This window comes from Manacus candei, unplaced genomic scaffold (genome assembly GCF_025592945.1).
Source record: "Manacus candei isolate 608988 ecotype Guabito, Panama unplaced genomic scaffold, ASM2559294v1 h1tg000017l, whole genome shotgun sequence".
Lineage (NCBI taxonomy): Eukaryota > Metazoa > Chordata > Aves > Passeriformes > Pipridae > Manacus > Manacus candei.
In genome coordinates this window covers 19,916,168-19,931,837 of record NW_026138065.1, presented here as the reverse complement: position 1 = coordinate 19,931,837, position 15,670 = coordinate 19,916,168, and the positions used below count along the sequence as shown (strand labels likewise).

Sequence of the window (15,670 nt, the reverse complement as noted above, 5' to 3'; positions counted from 1 at the left end):
TATTGAAAGAGGAACTTAAAATAAACAGAACTCTTTGCAATTAATAGGTAAAATGTCTTGCTTGTGGTTGCAGGAGGCATTGATGATGACTATGTAGGTTTGAGCAGTTAGGGGCAGATCCTGAAAAGTAGACAGTGTGGTGGACTCCCTTAAAGGCTCCCCTTAAATATGAATGCCTCTTGATCTCATGCAACTGCCCAGCCTTTCTTTCAAAAGCCAGAGGGTCTTTGCAGCTGGGAGAAGAGCCACCACCTCCTCCTACCTGCCAGTGCTCAGGCAGCAGCAGTGCTGTCTGTCTTGGCACAGGTGTAGTTTTGAGATAGCAGTCATAAAAAGAGTGTCATGGGCAGATTCAGTGAGAATGGAGGTGTGAATCTTGCTTAGGTTTTTTTCTTACTGATTGAAACTCCTTCTGGCTTGTATTGCAAACAGAAAGTTCCTTCTACTGGTGTAAATGCTAACTTTGGTTCTTGGGTATCTCATTGGGCGTGCTGTGCTCTACCCCTCACACATGAAGTATTTGACCTTGTGTGGCCACCAGTGAAGGGAATTGAGAGGGACCATAATGTCTGCATTCAGGGAGGAGAAATACTGCTCATGTGTTGACTTGGCCACTGTTAGAGGCTTCACATTCAATCCGAGTGTCATGGTGGATCAGTGCATGTGGCACAGAGGGAATCTGTCTTCTGTCAAGAGATGAATTTTACCTGCTTGATCATCATGTGTTTTATTTGCACAAACCCATCTTTTTAGGCTTTTATACTTTTGTAAAAGTAATTAATACTTTTCTAAAAATAAGAATTTACTTAAAATTAAAACCAGGAATAATAATGTTGATTGCAGTGGGAATATCTGGGAAAAATTGTGCAGGGACTGAAGCAATTGGTACTGGGTCCTGAAATGGGTATTTCCTCTAATGCAACCATAGCCTTGTCTAATGTCTAACTGATGTGCTTTTTCAAACAGATACTAATTTTGTCTTGGGTAATGCCCAGATAGTGGATTGGCCCATTGTCTACAGCAATGATGGATTTTGCAAGTTATCGGGATATCACAGAGCAGAAGTTATGCAAAAAAGCAGCACCTGCAGGTATTTGAGAACAGATTTATTTTCTGTTAAATAGCTTGTAGTGTTGTGCTTGTTGCTTGAGGAGAAAAGTAATCTGTTTATTCCAGTTTTGTCTTTTATCTCTTGGGGCTACATCTGTCAAATATGCTTTCCAGGTGAAACTAAATCAAATAAGAGTTATTTCTAGGGGGGTCCTTTTCACACTGTAAACAAATTGCTTTATGTCTTTTTTTAGTATGTGACTTGAATTTCTTGCTTTATTCGCAGTTTTATGTATGGAGAGCTGACAGACAAAGATACAATTGACAAGGTCCGGCAAACATTTGAGAACTATGAGATGAACTCCTTTGAAATCTTGATGTACAAGAAGAACAGTAAGTAATTGATTGGTTTGTTCATTAGTGTAGGTGGGTAAAGTTGTTTTAAATTACAGTGTAAACTGCAATTCTGTCAGCCTGGAGAACTGTGCTTTATCTGGGGCTAAATGAGCCCCAGTTCTGCCACTTGATCTAGAAGGGAGAAATGAGAACATTAGAAACGAAAGTCACTCAGGGAGGCAGAGTAAGCTCTCTAATTTGTTCTGACGTTTAGAGTAATTTGTGTGTGATGCTTTAAGACAACACTGAAGAGTCCATCAGCAATGATAATACACAAGTTAGGTTTGTGCAAATAGTTTCCGCTACAGAGAACATACTTCTTCAATTTTTAAAAACTTGATATAGCAAAGCCAGTATTCAGTAGTTTTGAAATAAGCTGAAAGTTTGCATTCTGTAACTTATTTTCCTCTTAACAATTTTGCCTTCTAATCATGAAACTGGTACTGCCTGTGTACAGGGGAGGGGATCTTGCAGAAGCATCCTGCTAGCGGCTTCTTCCCGTTACAGCTCTGATGATCGTTTTGATCAGTTCCACATTAGTGGGCACGGGGGACTTTAACCACAACATATAACTCAAACTCTGGTGATGTAATCTTTGACAGTTAACCTCATTGCTGCTTTGTTTCTTGTTAGACCAGTTTTCTGGGGAAATGTTATCCAATCTATCTGTGTGTGTGAATCATTGGTATTTCTTTTGGAATGACCAGGTAGTACTGATGGAGTTTGGTGAGAGAAACACAGGCACTTCACAAAGGCTAAAAGATAATACTTATGTATGCTAGTGCTGATCTCTGGATATGTGGAGCTGCTTGTTTTCTATCGTAATTAAACTGTTCTTTTAACAGGTGTTGATGCCAAAGTACATGGAGTTGGTTTTTGTTGTCTTTCAGAGAGGAAAAAAAATCCCTGAGAAATTTTTGTTTCATCTCTCTTCTAGTCTTTTTCTTCTCTTTTCAGCCTCTCGAAAGCATCATGACTTTAAACATGATGCTGTTGCTCAGGACTCTTCTGGAGCACAGTTTTGCTGGTCCAACTCATTTGGAAAGCTGTATGCACTGTCTGAATGGCCTTGTTTTGTTCTCCTGCCTCCAAAGTTTACCTATTTTTAAAAGCTGATTTCTGTTCCTAGCTTAGTGGCCATGGGGACCATATGCATCTCATATCTATGCATCCAAAGCCAAGTAAATAAGCTGCAGTCATGGGATCTAGGAGGGTCTGAAATTCTCTCTTAGTTAATAGTGACTTGGCACCAAGAGACTATGCAGCTACTCTTCTGTTGTTGCTGCAGCATATGGCCTGCAGTAGAGCCTGGGGCCTCTCTGTCTTTTATGCAGATTTAAAGCAAGGTAACCACTGGAGTGAGGAATGTTTCCTGCCCTGCTGTGCACTTCCCTGAGGAGAGGCAGCCTAGAACAAAGTCCAGCTGTGCAGTAGCTGTGTTGTGTGACATGCCAAAAGACAGAGCTGCAGTGGTTCTGCTCTATGCACAGAGGGTCACAGGCATGGGAAAAAGGAAAGCACAGTTTGCTTTTAAGTTTAACAAAACGCAGGGCACTTAATGTTTGTTAGATTTCTGGCTTTAGAGATACATTAACTACTGTTACAGAGACTGCCTAATAACACTGGAGAGTTGTAACTGAAAAATATCAAAAAGGGAACATCCTGCAGCTTTTTCTCAAAATAAGCCACATCATAGAAAAACACTGTCATATTTAGCAGTCACTGATCACCCAGACTGCTAAGTGGCCCTTCCCTTGTGGTCACCTTACTTCTGCCTGCAACTATGGCAGCTGCCAGCTGAGGTAATGAACAGGGTTGGTTTCAACCTGCTCTCAGTTCGAAGGTTTTGGAAAGGACCCTGAATTTTTTTAGACATCTTTTTTTCCTGCTGTTTATTTCTTCTGTTTTACCTCTCTGTTCTTTCCTCATTCTATTTTATTTCTTCAAATTAGCCAGTAAAACAGACAGGAAATAGATTTCTCCTATTCTTTACTTGTCTACTTGCTCCTTATAAACTAACAGTCATGATAAATAGCAGGTTTTTCTTCCATTTTTGAGTTGTTCGATAATTGGTCATTTTCCACAATCTGCACATTTAACATAATTCTGGCTGTTTTAACAATACAGTCTCTGTCCTTTTGGAGGAAAAAAGAAAAACAAACTAGGAGTTTTGAGTTAATTTTCTGCCTTCATCTTATTTGCATTTATGGGTGCTGTCTCTACCCTGGCCTTCCCTTTCTTTGTCCAGTCTTCCCCCATCCATAGGTGACTATATTCCCTGTTTTCAGAACTTGATGTTAAGATGTCATAGAGGTTTGATGGTTCCTTGGGCTAGGTCCTTGATTACCTAGCAGATATGTAACAATCATTGTTATTCTCTGGAATAATTGCTTCCCAGAAATGCAGAGCTCCTTCAGGATAATTGGAAGTAATTAGAGCAAGCAGGTGCACAGACACCAGATTTTTGTCATTGTTGTTTTGATGCCATCCAGTTGCCTTCAGTGGGGATTCGTGGTCATACCTGGAAAGAGGCAAAGCAAAAGCTTTCTTTGGTCTGGACTGCAAAATGACAACAGACAGGTTGACAGTAATTTCACATGAAAGCTTCAGTTCCATTGTTTGATTAGATGTGAATGTACAGTGATGCTTGAAGTATTGTTTATTTTTATATGGGAAATCAAAACATTGCTAAGTCTGAAATCAGTGGAAATAAGTGAACTTACACTGAGGAGGGGTACAGCCAAATGTATTAGAAAATATTTTGTATCTAGCCTTAGTCATATCTTACCTTATCTGAATTGATGCAGTTTACGCATCTAACTTCTTATGAGACTTTGAAAACCATTTAGGTTTTTAGGCTTTATGGTCAGCCTCGTGGATTAAAAATGGCTGAGTAAATTAAACTTGGATGTTCCTTGTCTAGTTTTATATCTACAATGTAGGTCTGGGTTACAAGCAGGGCAAAAGCAGGCTTGATCTATATGCACTTACTTCCATTATTAAAGAAGTAAATTTTTGGTAAGAATACAAATTTACTTGCTTCTGTCTGCTTCTGAAGAGGTGGTGCCTATTTGAAATCTAACCCCCTTTTCTATCCAGTACTTGATCTACTTCAGTGAAAGAATATCTGAAGTGGGGTGAACTCTTCAAAACTAAGGTGCATCAAGAGTTATAGAGAGTCTTCAAGTGTCCCCTGTCTGAGCAAAGGCATTCCCATTGCTTATGGTCTGCAGCTGTGCTGCAGAGAGTGTTAAGACACTTTTTTTTTTTCTCAGAGATTTTTCTACAGATGGGGCCAGCAAAATGCTTGCCAAATTGCTGGGTTGGCTGTAGGTAACTGTTTTGCACACTGCAAAGTAATTTGGTTAATCAATAGCTCTTTGCTGAGTAGATATATTATGGTTATAGTCCTAAAGGCTGGTATTGACTTTCAATTTGTGCTGGGGTTCACTTCCCTGGTTTCTGGGTGCTTGAACGTTAAACAAATTTAACACCATGAATATTTGTATGGGGCTTTTTTTGTTTGTTTAATTTTAAAAAAAATTTTATTTTAACATGTGCACCATCTTCTCCCCCTACCTTCTTCCCTCAGTGCATTAGAAAGCTTTTAGATATCAGAGAATGACAAATAAGCCCAAAATAGTGATCTGGGAGATTCTACTCGCATTTATCTTTAGGAGCAGTGCTTTCTATAGAGGTTAAAAACCAAACCCCCCCATCCTAACTTATAGGGAGCAAAATTCATTTCAAGGTGGTAGACCATTTTAAACCATTTATATGGTGTGTGCTATGCCTCTAGCAGCGTATCTCCAGATGGAAAGCTTTGCTAAACCATGTCATTGCATAGGACCAGAAGCAGGAAAGAATAGGGGTGTTGGAGTCAAGTGACATATATCCTCCTGGGCCTCCTGTTGAAATCTAGCTCCGTATTTGTCAAGCAGTGTGCACACCTGCATCTCCTGTGAAATCCATCTGTGTGAGTTCAGTTACTTTCAGCAAGGTCAGATCTAAGTATTTTTGATTAATAAAACTGATAATTCCAACTGATCTTGTCAAATTCAAATGTGTTGGCAAGCAAGACCTGCTGTCATTTCCTCAAACATATATAGAACAGTAAGATGTACCAGTAGTAATCCTTAAATATTTTGTCTGGGTTAAATGGAAAGAAGATTTCAAGACTTTACTGTGCCTTTCTTTTTCTTATACTCACATTTTGTTCTTCAGAGAACTCAGAATCAGGTAAACCATATCAACATTACTGCAGTACAAGGGTGTGTGATGAAGCTTTTTCCTACTATGTTTTTTCAGTGTCATAGAATAGCCCTTGTGAGTAGCAGTTGCACCTTTGGGGACTACAATGGATTTTTCCTTATCTTAGCATGTAAAGATCTGACCTTTAGAAGCATTAGCTGCCAGAGCATCCCAGTACCAGATGCAGGAGACCTGCAGGTAACAGCTGTTTAAGTGCTGGGAATGTATTTTAGGATCTATTCATATTGGCACAGAGTGGTGAGCTGCATACTGAGTTGGTGTGTTCTTTTTTGGTACACGTTCTCTGCCCAAAGGTAGAGTCTATAGGAAACTTTTGTGCTTTGTCTTGCATGGTTAAATGTCACAGGCTTCTCTGAGCACCTAGTTAAAATGTGGGTGGATATTGTGGCTTGCCAAACTCTTTCTGATCACGCCTCATCAGCTGGTTCTCTCTTGTGTGATACTGGACAAACTATTTGGTCTGTGTGAGACAGAGAGAAACAGTCTCATACAGAGTACCTGGGCATAAGTCAAACCCCCAAAGGGGTGACTGTAATGGTCAGCCCTGCTGTTTATATAACTGAAGTCCTGCTGTCTGCATCACTGCATGTAGGAGTTGGTGGAGACAGGGCACATGCTTGTATCCTTTCCATTTCCATATTGCTTGACTGTTTACCTTCAGGACAATACCTTTCTGATGACTGTTTGACTGAGGCATTATCAAGTAATGCAGAAGTTGTGCTTTGAGGAAACTTGCCCTGTTCATTAAGGGCAGTGAAGATGTCAGCTGAGTTGTCAAAATATGTTTGTTTCATTGTATTTATAAATTAATTTTCATTTAATTTGTGGAAAGAAAAGTTGTGTGTTGCAGTTTTATTTAAACAATGTGATTTTTTGTAGTTTTGAAAAACAGCTGCCCTCTTTGGTTAAATGCATCAAGGTGTGGGTAAAGGCCATATTTAAACACTGATTTTGATTTTTGTTATAATCTATTTTTATTTGACAGGAGAGAAAACTTAGGAGAGGTCAATGGTATACTTGGGGGAGAAGCTTGAATAGACCTATCATTCATTTTGATGCTATCAGAGTTTCTGAAGGACCTCAACCAAAATTAAATAGCAGGTGTTCCTGCTTAGCAAGGGGCTGAACACAACACTGTTGAAATACACAAAACTGGAAATGAGGTTAGGGAAGAGACAGTAGTATTTATGTTACAGGTGGCAAATTGAAAAGTGTGCAGACATTTACTGTGTTTTAGTCTAGGGGGACTTGAATCACAGCCCTTAAAATTGTCTTGCCTTTAAGGCACTGTAAGTACTGTGCTCAGGCTGGTGAAGACTATTAAGAGCTACACCTGTTAATTCTGGAATTAGCTACATAACTTTGGTACCACGAGCCAGGCTGGTCCTATGGCTACTGTCAGACATTGACTGTAGATTTTTATTTCTTCCCAGTTGTTCATACTGCTTCTCCTGCAGCTTTGAAGTGACATTCCCTTTTCTAGCATGATTGGTCTTATGCCATTAGACAAACTCTGGATTCTTTCACTGTTGATTCCAAATCTAACAGAAACCAGTGTAGCTCATGAGTGTTTACTTCTTTGTTTGTGCACTGGTATTATTGCTGAACTTTACCAGTGAAAGAGGTTGCCAGGACTAAACACAAAATGTAAATGGAAGTAGATGTATTGTTGGAAACACTGGTAAACACTTTCTGTGTGGCTGTACATCAATGCAAACTGGGAAGTTACTCTTGTTTTGCTGTGAGAACTCTGGAACATGCTGCAGTTCCACTGCCTGAATAACCTATAGGCTGAATCTGAAAATGACATTTTTCATTAAAATGGCCTTGTTTGTGCCTCTTGCCAGTAGTGGTTATCTGGCTGAGCAGGGACATTGGCTTTGACACCAAGAGCATGAGGGCTGCCTGTAGGACATTGAAATTCTAGTTTCCGACCTGATTTATAAGTAGTTTATACTTTAAGCTTTCCTGTTTAGTAGTTAAATAAACTGTTTAATGTTTAAAAACTAAAATTTTTGTGATAATTAAACCAGTATGCAGGAAAAAACCTGAGCATGGCCACATCTTGGCTGAGCCTTTCAGTGTGTTCCCACAGTTCAGATCCCAGTTCTGCTCTGAAAGATCTCCTGGTTGCGGAGCACTGTGGAAAGCTCATGTAATCCAGCACTGTGAGCACTCACCTCATGACTGTATATTTATATCCACTTGTCTCCTATTCACAAAATAGATTGACAAGATGTTAGGGAATACACTGCAGGGAAAATACGATGTTGTGGAGGCAGATACATGGCCTGGCAGAATTTTCCATCTACTTATTTCTGCTGTTGCAGTATTACTGTGTAGATCCAAACTGGAAGATGATTCATGCAGACCGTGCATGCCACCTTGATTTTACATTCTACCCTGTTTACGGCACTCTGGAAATGATAAGGGTACCCAAATAGTGTAATTCAGCAAACACACCTACTTTTAGCTGTCAAGGATATCTGGCTCTTTCTTTCAGCCTGTGGGGCACAACACTAAGTTCTACACTTGGCTCTAGATGAAAAAGTGTTCTGTTTTCCTTATTATTATAAACAATGCGGCACAGTAGTGGGAGTCAGGAGAGTCAGAAAGTAAGAACCCTGCTGATAAAAGCTCCTTACCCTGCAGCAGCCTTTAACAGGTTATCGGGAAAAGTGTGCATTCAGAACATGTTAGAAAAAACTTGCAATGGCATCCTATAGCATAGTCATAAAGACAAAATGACAGCATGCACCTGACAAATAGCCAGAATAAGAGGGTGAATTACATCCTTTCTGTTTCTTTGTTGTGTATAGCATCTTCAAAAGTGCAGTAGTAAGTTTTTATAGCTGTGAGAGGCAGAGATGAAGCTGAGTATGTAATTCAGCTTCAATGCTATGAAGGTTAATACTGTGAGCAACCTATAGCAGAAAAACTGCAGCTTGAAGTAGCAAAACAATACAAAGTGGTTTTGGGGAGGGGTAAAAAAATCTCTAATCAAAAAAAGTAAGTGCATGTGGATAGAGATCAAAAAGGAAGGCTGTAGATGGAGATCTTGGCTAATTAAAAAGTTGCAGTGTTAGTGAAGAGCGAAGTGGGTAAAATGTAAAGCAATTAGTCACCAAGGAGTCTGTGTAAAAGCAGGACAGATTTGATCAGCCTCAGAGTAGTTCACATGTGAAGATGGGAAAAACAAGTAGGCAAGAAGAAATTGGGATAGGCAATTTTAGGAGCTCGTGAAAAAGGGCTGTTGCTGTCTAGAAAATTGCTGTTGGCTGCTTTGTGGCAGTGTCTTCTAAGCTCATTAGCGAGTTAGTGATGATTTTACTGGCACAGTTACTTTCCTGAATCTTTTTTTGCACTTCGCATTTTTGTTTGCTGATAGTTTATCAGAAGGGGTTTTTCAGGAATGTTAACTCTTAAAAAAAATGATATATTGACCCTTGAATACTTTCTGACATGCAGGCATGCTTCAGAAATGGCCACCAGTGATTCCATCTGGATTTCTCTGCTTGTTGAGCAGAGGCCTCCATGCATCATATACCCTGCTGTTTATAGAGGTAGCTGTACATATGGCATGGAATCTCAGCCAGGGTTTGAAACTGCCTGTGCTATGCAGGCACAGTGGGAGCCTTAGGAATTGAACTTCATTTATGGAAGTTGTCCATGGGTTTTGGAGGTGCCCTGTCTTTCTGTAGCCAGAAAAGATTGCTCAGCACTGAGGCTGGGAAGCAGCCAGGTGAGACACTGGAAGCAACAACCTGTGTTATATTAACATAGTTGGAAAAAAAGCTGCCTTTGCTTGCTTTGCTGAACAGTAACTTGTGAAATACCTGAGGTTTCTTTGTGACCCTTTGACAGTCAGGAAGCACAAGTGGCCCTTGTTATTAAAAACTACTGCATGGAATATACCATGTAGTGTGCATGTTAAAATACTGAGCAATTGAGGTGAAAGAGAATCTGATCACTAGCATAGAGGAGGGTCCTGTCATTGAGAAAGAAAAGAAATAGTCTTCTAAGACCACCCTTTCTAAAATAGACTTTGCCACATGTATGATGAAAATAACATGGTGCTCTTTATTCTGGCTTTCCCAGATTTTCAAAATCCTGCTGATCCTGATGTTATTTTGGCCTCTGCTGTGTAGACCCTTCTCTCCAAACATAGCTTACAAGGGACACAAAAGCAAAATGTTGCTCATGGCAAGCAAGCCTAAATCCTGTCTTTGGTTCTTACTTCTTGTGCCTGCAAAAGCAATTACGAGTTTTCTTCATCATCACTGAAGGTGTAGGGACAGTCTGAAAACTCATGTACAAGCTCCCTGAAGGCCTGGGTCTGGAGTCTCCCTATTGCCTCCTCACGGTTGGAGAAGTCATCTTTTTATGTCTAAAGTTAAGACTGCAGACTTAAAAATGGTGCCTTCAGGGAGGCCATGTTATGACATACAGGAACCAAGTGCTTTGTTCTGAGCCCTCTAATCAGCTTATGCTCAAGTATCACTGAAATGAATGTGGTGAGTCCTGTGAAACGAGTGGTGGACACTGTCTTGTTACATGGAACTTCATTGCTACCATTAGGGTCTGTAGCGACTGGGACACGGATACCCTCGCTGGTCAGCAAGAGAATAATTTATTATTTATTTAAGGCCTCTATTTATAGAAGAACTAGTTTCATCTTTAACCTATCAACAAGCAGTACTTGGCCCTATAAAATTACAGTATGCATATTTCTACCCATCAACAACTAATGTCCATCTTTACACCTATCAGCTTTCAACATGCTTTTTGTTTTCTTCAGTTATCTTCTTGTTCTGGGTCACATGACCTTTGGCTCCATGCACATTGTAGACACTTCCTCCTACCTTCTACCACCTTCTCTTCTGTTCTGGCAATGTCCTCTGCTTCGATAACCCTTTAAGTTCTGCTCTGGTCCACAATCCTCCATAAGGGTCTTCTCAGCAGTCTCAATAAAACTACCAGAAATGTAGAAAGGCAGGGCTGACTGACAGATTTTTCTCCTCAAGGTGATCTGCGTGGATAGATGTCAAGGAACATTGACAGCAGCATCTGAAGGGTCATAATGTGGGATCATCTTTTTCTGTGATGTGCAGGCTTTGAACTCTCAAGCAATTTTCATTGGTAGTTCATCTACTGCAGTAATTAGAAAAGTACAGTTTTATGGAGTACAGCTTGATCCCATCCACAGCTCATGGTCTGGTCCTAATGGCTTGTTCTCTTCTGAATTCCTTGGAGTCTTGCTTTGTGCTAGAGTGATTGTGAGCAGGCTTATGACAAGGCAAGCTGGAAGGCAGCTTGGAAAGGGTTTCCCTTGCTTGGGGGGATTTCCAGACCAGAGTTCCCAGAACCTGACTCTTGAAGGTAGACATAGGCTGGTATAGTTGTGAGGGTGTGGTGCTCTGTGTTTACAGACAAGTCAAAGACTACCACTTCCTCTAAGGTTGAGACTCTGTATTGTGGTCATGGTCTAGGCACAGTTGGCCTGTTCTCAAGTCCTTTATATAACCAGCAACATTCTGTTGTGTGCACCCTTTGCACATGCATGGAACTCTTCCTTCAGGAGATCACAAGACAGTTCATAAATTCAAGTATTCACTTTGTAGGTGAAGTTCAGAAAGATGAGCGACTGCTGAGGATTAAAAAGCTAATCAGAGGTAGAGCAGAGAACTTAAATAACACTCTTGTCAGCTGCTTTGTCATTATTCCTAATAGGTGTTTGCAAAAACCCCAACATTAAAGTAACACTTACAGTTGGCTGATATGAGATGTAAGTATCTAAACTAGCACATTTACTGTTCTGCCTACCATTGACTTACGTTTTGATATGTTTGTTTCCAGGAACACCTGTCTGGTTCTTTGTGAAAATTGCTCCAATTCGAAATGAGCAGGATAAAGTGGTTTTATTTCTTTGCACTTTCAATGACATAACGGCTTTCAAGCAGCCCATTGAGGATGATTCATGTAAAGGTTGGTCTTTTTCACAATAATGTATTTATGATGCTTTTGTTTGTTTGCCCTGGTCTTGAAAGAGCTGAAGTCCTTTAAATACCAAATCCAAAGAATTAAATGTTACAATGGCTTGTAGCCGTGCCACTGGGGACAGCATTTGTGCAAGGGATGGTTGCTGGTTTCGTAAGCAAATTGTCTCTGGCCTGCCCTGGAAAGGGTCATTGCTAATGAAACCCCCAAGTGCTTCAGAAAGCACGTTTTATTTAGTAAATAGGTACTGCTCTTCCTTTTAAATACATTATTAACCCACAGTCTAGCATAGCCTTCAGGGATTCATAATGTTGCTAAACAGCTCTGTACAAATTGTGCATGAAACTGTACACAAAAACCAAGGAATTAACCCTGGCGGAGTCTGGCAAAGATCTGAATAATTTCATTCTGCCTGGCTTGATGTTTCTTGCCATTATTGTGGGATTCCTTATATTCAAGTTCTGGACTAGTTCCCTTTAACCTATGTGAATGAAGAGATTCATCTTGAGTTGAATCAGGTTTAAGCTGTCCTGGTGTGTGAAGTAGCATTGCAGTGTTCTGCTGTTAACCCTTCACTGAGTTACAGCCTGGAAACCTGGAAGCAAACTCAGCTGTGACAGCAGCATAAACTTGCACTCAGGTTCAAATCCTGTCAGAAATAGACCTTTTGTACTCATAAGAAGCATTACAGAGACTCGTGTCCTTCTGTTGTTTGCATTTTTGTAGTATTTAATAATATTTGTAGTATTAAATTAAACAGGAAACTTACTGTGAAGATGAACTGATTTACATTTGTTTTAAAAATGTTATTCTTTAAAAACATGGTTTCTCAAAGTGGAAACACCTGTTACCATGAAAAAGGAAGTACAACCTTGACAAACATACCCTCTCCCAGGCTACGTGGGTAATTTCTTTTTCTTGTTTTAATGCTATTTGTTTGGGCTTTTATTACTTTAATAAAAGTAAAAAAACTTACCTTGTCCGAAACTTTGGGTCTACAGTATTTTTTCCCTGCCTAGTGGTCTTCACTGTATCCTAATGAGGACTGACAAGCTGGCGTTCATTTGTTTACTGGTAGTGAAAACCTTTGTTTCACTTAGTTGATAAACAGGACTTCCAGTCAGGAGTGGTAGCTGTCTTTTCTCTTTGCTTTCACAGGAGTTCCTTAATGCGGTAGAGGTAGCCAGTTTGTCCTTCGCTTTTGGCACAAAGAACACCGTAACTTTTTTGTTTTCAAGAGAAGTATGTTGAAGAAAGAGAATGCTAATTTTATTTTATTTTTTAAAATCTCATTGGATCTTGAAATCATGCTGTTGTTGCAGTGATCATGGTAATTCTCAGCAGTTGCATATCTGCAGTAATATAAGCACTAAACCTACATAAAAGTGAGGAGTTGCAGAGGACTTAATGATGAGCAAAATTTCTTCCTCTAGCCCATGGAAACTGGTAGAGCATCTAACAAAGGTTGCAGACAGAAGAACTGGATATATTATTTAGAGGCCACTGATTCACAGCTCTGTACTTCTTCCCTGAGCTATCTCTTTATGTACAGAAGGGCTTGTGCGCTAAATGAGTCTTCCAAATATAATTTCTGGATCTCCTAAAATTAATAAAGTTCCAGCAGTTTCATGCTGATAGGGAGTTCTCTGTCGCTGTATACATAGATTAGGCATGGTATAAATGAAACTGCACTTTCTGTTTTCATCCTTAATTTAACCCCTATACCTTTCTTTAAGTTACTTGCTGTAGGCTAGCTTTGAAATTTTGTTGTGTGCATTTAAGAAGGTGATACTGTGTCAGTTATTTGATGGCTAAATAATCAATTTCTTGGAAGAGCTGATTGGTCAAATAGTCAAACAGAAGTTTACATGCATATCCATGACTTTAATATTAGATCTCATTGTGCAGTTGTATATTGTGAAGGGAGGAGGGGGAAAGGTACTTATGGAGTGTCAGACAATTGTCTGTAGTAGGTTCTAGAATTTATAGAGTGGAAAAACCTTTTTGGAAGATTTAAAAAAGGTAAAATTGTATTAGCTTCTTCTAAGAATCATTATTTTAACAGATGTGAGCTTTGAAGAGGGCATATTCTTTGTGCTATATTCAACATTATGTAGGAATTTTGTAGCTTGGCTTTGAAAGAACAATTTTCAAGGGAATGTTTCTTGTATTCTAAACCCAAACGAGCTCTCAATCTGAAAAACTAAAACTGTGAACTTAGTGATTGTTTAAGTGAAACAATTGAAAACTGATTGCTAAAACAATTATTTTTCCTTCTTTCACCTTCAATCAGCTTTTATCACTTTTACCAAGTTTATATGCGAAGTTAGTTTTCTATGCATATGACCACTCAATATGTAATAGGCTGCCTGTAGAAGCAAATATTTTATTAACATATGTGCTATTTGAACAATTTCATAGTGGCATAAAGTATTCACGTTTTTCAAAATCAATGCCTTTATGTCTATGTAGAGAAAAACTTTATGTAGTACAAGAACATGATCAATTTAAAGAGTAAATAATCTGTCAGGCTAAACCTGCTTATCTGTGGTATATTAGTTTTCTATCACCTGCTGGCAATTTCAAGCCTGATTGTTCAGCTGCAAATGATGTAGAGACTTTTTGATTGAGAAGTGTGGAGCTCTGATCGCAGGTGTTTGCTACACAAAAATGAACAGGCATCTTTTATCTGAAGGTGACTCAGAGATAGAAGGTCCCAGTACTGTTTTTCATCTTAATTATTTTTTAATTTATTAATAATGTTAGACATTGGAATAGATGAAACAAAGTCATGTAAAGGGTAGACTTCTTATTGTAGTCTTTGTTGATTGATTCAGATAATTTACAAGATGTTTATTTTATGACTGCCATGGAAAGTAAGTAAGCTTGCTTTTAAATGCAGCAGCTTTAAAAATAGTGCATTCTAAATAAAACTACTTAAAAATAGTGTGCCTGTGATGTGGATGATATAATATTTTTAAACAACCTCTTTCCACTCTTTCCTGTGTGCTTGCCCCTTTAAAAAATCAGGGAAACTAGGTTTACTTGAATAGAAGTAGGCAAAATCGAGCTATATCATGGCTAAATTTGGATTGTCAAGTGGTAGGTCACCTTCTTAGCTTAATTTTAGAGTATATACTGTATTTAGAATTAATGCATTTTGTCTGTATATGTCTTTCTTGGTTTGAGATCTAACAAACCAATGTTAGATGTTTGAGAATAGTGTAGAAAGTGAAATGCATCACTTTGTGAAAACAACTATGTTTGAAGACAAATAGAATCTGTGCTTGCCCTCCAAGTAGCTCATAAGAAGTTTGCCTGAACAGGTTTTGAATGTATGAATACAATGGGAACATATTCAGATGCATCTATGCTGCCTTATAAAACTTTTGAAATGATGCTTTGGATCCTAATTTTTGCTTTTGATACTTTGTATTTATACAAAAAGGTGATAAAATTAAACATCACTGAATCATATAGGAGAATGGTTATTAGCCTCCTAGATATTGTAGCCTCCTGTGCTTTGTAGCAATTATCAGTTGCTATCTCCTCTGCAGAAAATGCTTTATTTCATTTTGCAGCTAAGCTGTCCTTTGCATAACAAGCAGGGCTACACACCAAAAAAATATTTTGATTGCCTCCTTCATCTTAATTCAGGGGAAAATCCACATTTTATTTTTCCTTTTTGTTTCTGTTTTGTGTGTGTGTGTGTGTGTATGTGGGTTTTTTTGTTGCTGTCTAACTTTTTGTTCTGTTTTTAAAGATGTATTTATATGAACAGAGCCAGTGTTTGAAATATTTTGATTAAGTTATACTCAGCTTTCATCTGGATGAAATGTTTTCTTAAAAAAGGAAACAAATGAAAGGGAAGTGGTGAGTTTATTAAAAACCTTTGGTATGCTTTCCCAGTCCAGATGGGAAAATAATACAGTGTTAGTCATGAGATTTCAAAGGG

At 38.9% G+C, this 15,670-nt stretch overlaps 1 protein-coding gene across 4 annotated transcripts in view; it reads left to right on the top strand.

The window, feature by feature from the left end:
* Window positions 1–15,670, top strand: part of KCNH1 (potassium voltage-gated channel subfamily H member 1) — a 184,386-nt gene that overhangs the window by 11,361 nt on the left and 157,355 nt on the right. For all 4 annotated transcript variants that reach the window (XR_007903857.1, XR_007903856.1, XM_051783133.1 and 1 more), the window contains exons 2-4: window positions 967–1,090; window positions 1,337–1,443; window positions 11,575–11,703. Coding sequence is in view for 2 of the 4 variants with exons in the window: in XM_051783133.1 (XP_051639093.1) it covers window positions 967–1,090; window positions 1,337–1,443; window positions 11,575–11,703 (360 nt within the window). In the remaining 2 variants the exon portion in view is untranslated. The remainder of the gene's footprint in view (window positions 1–966; window positions 1,091–1,336; window positions 1,444–11,574; window positions 11,704–15,670) is intronic.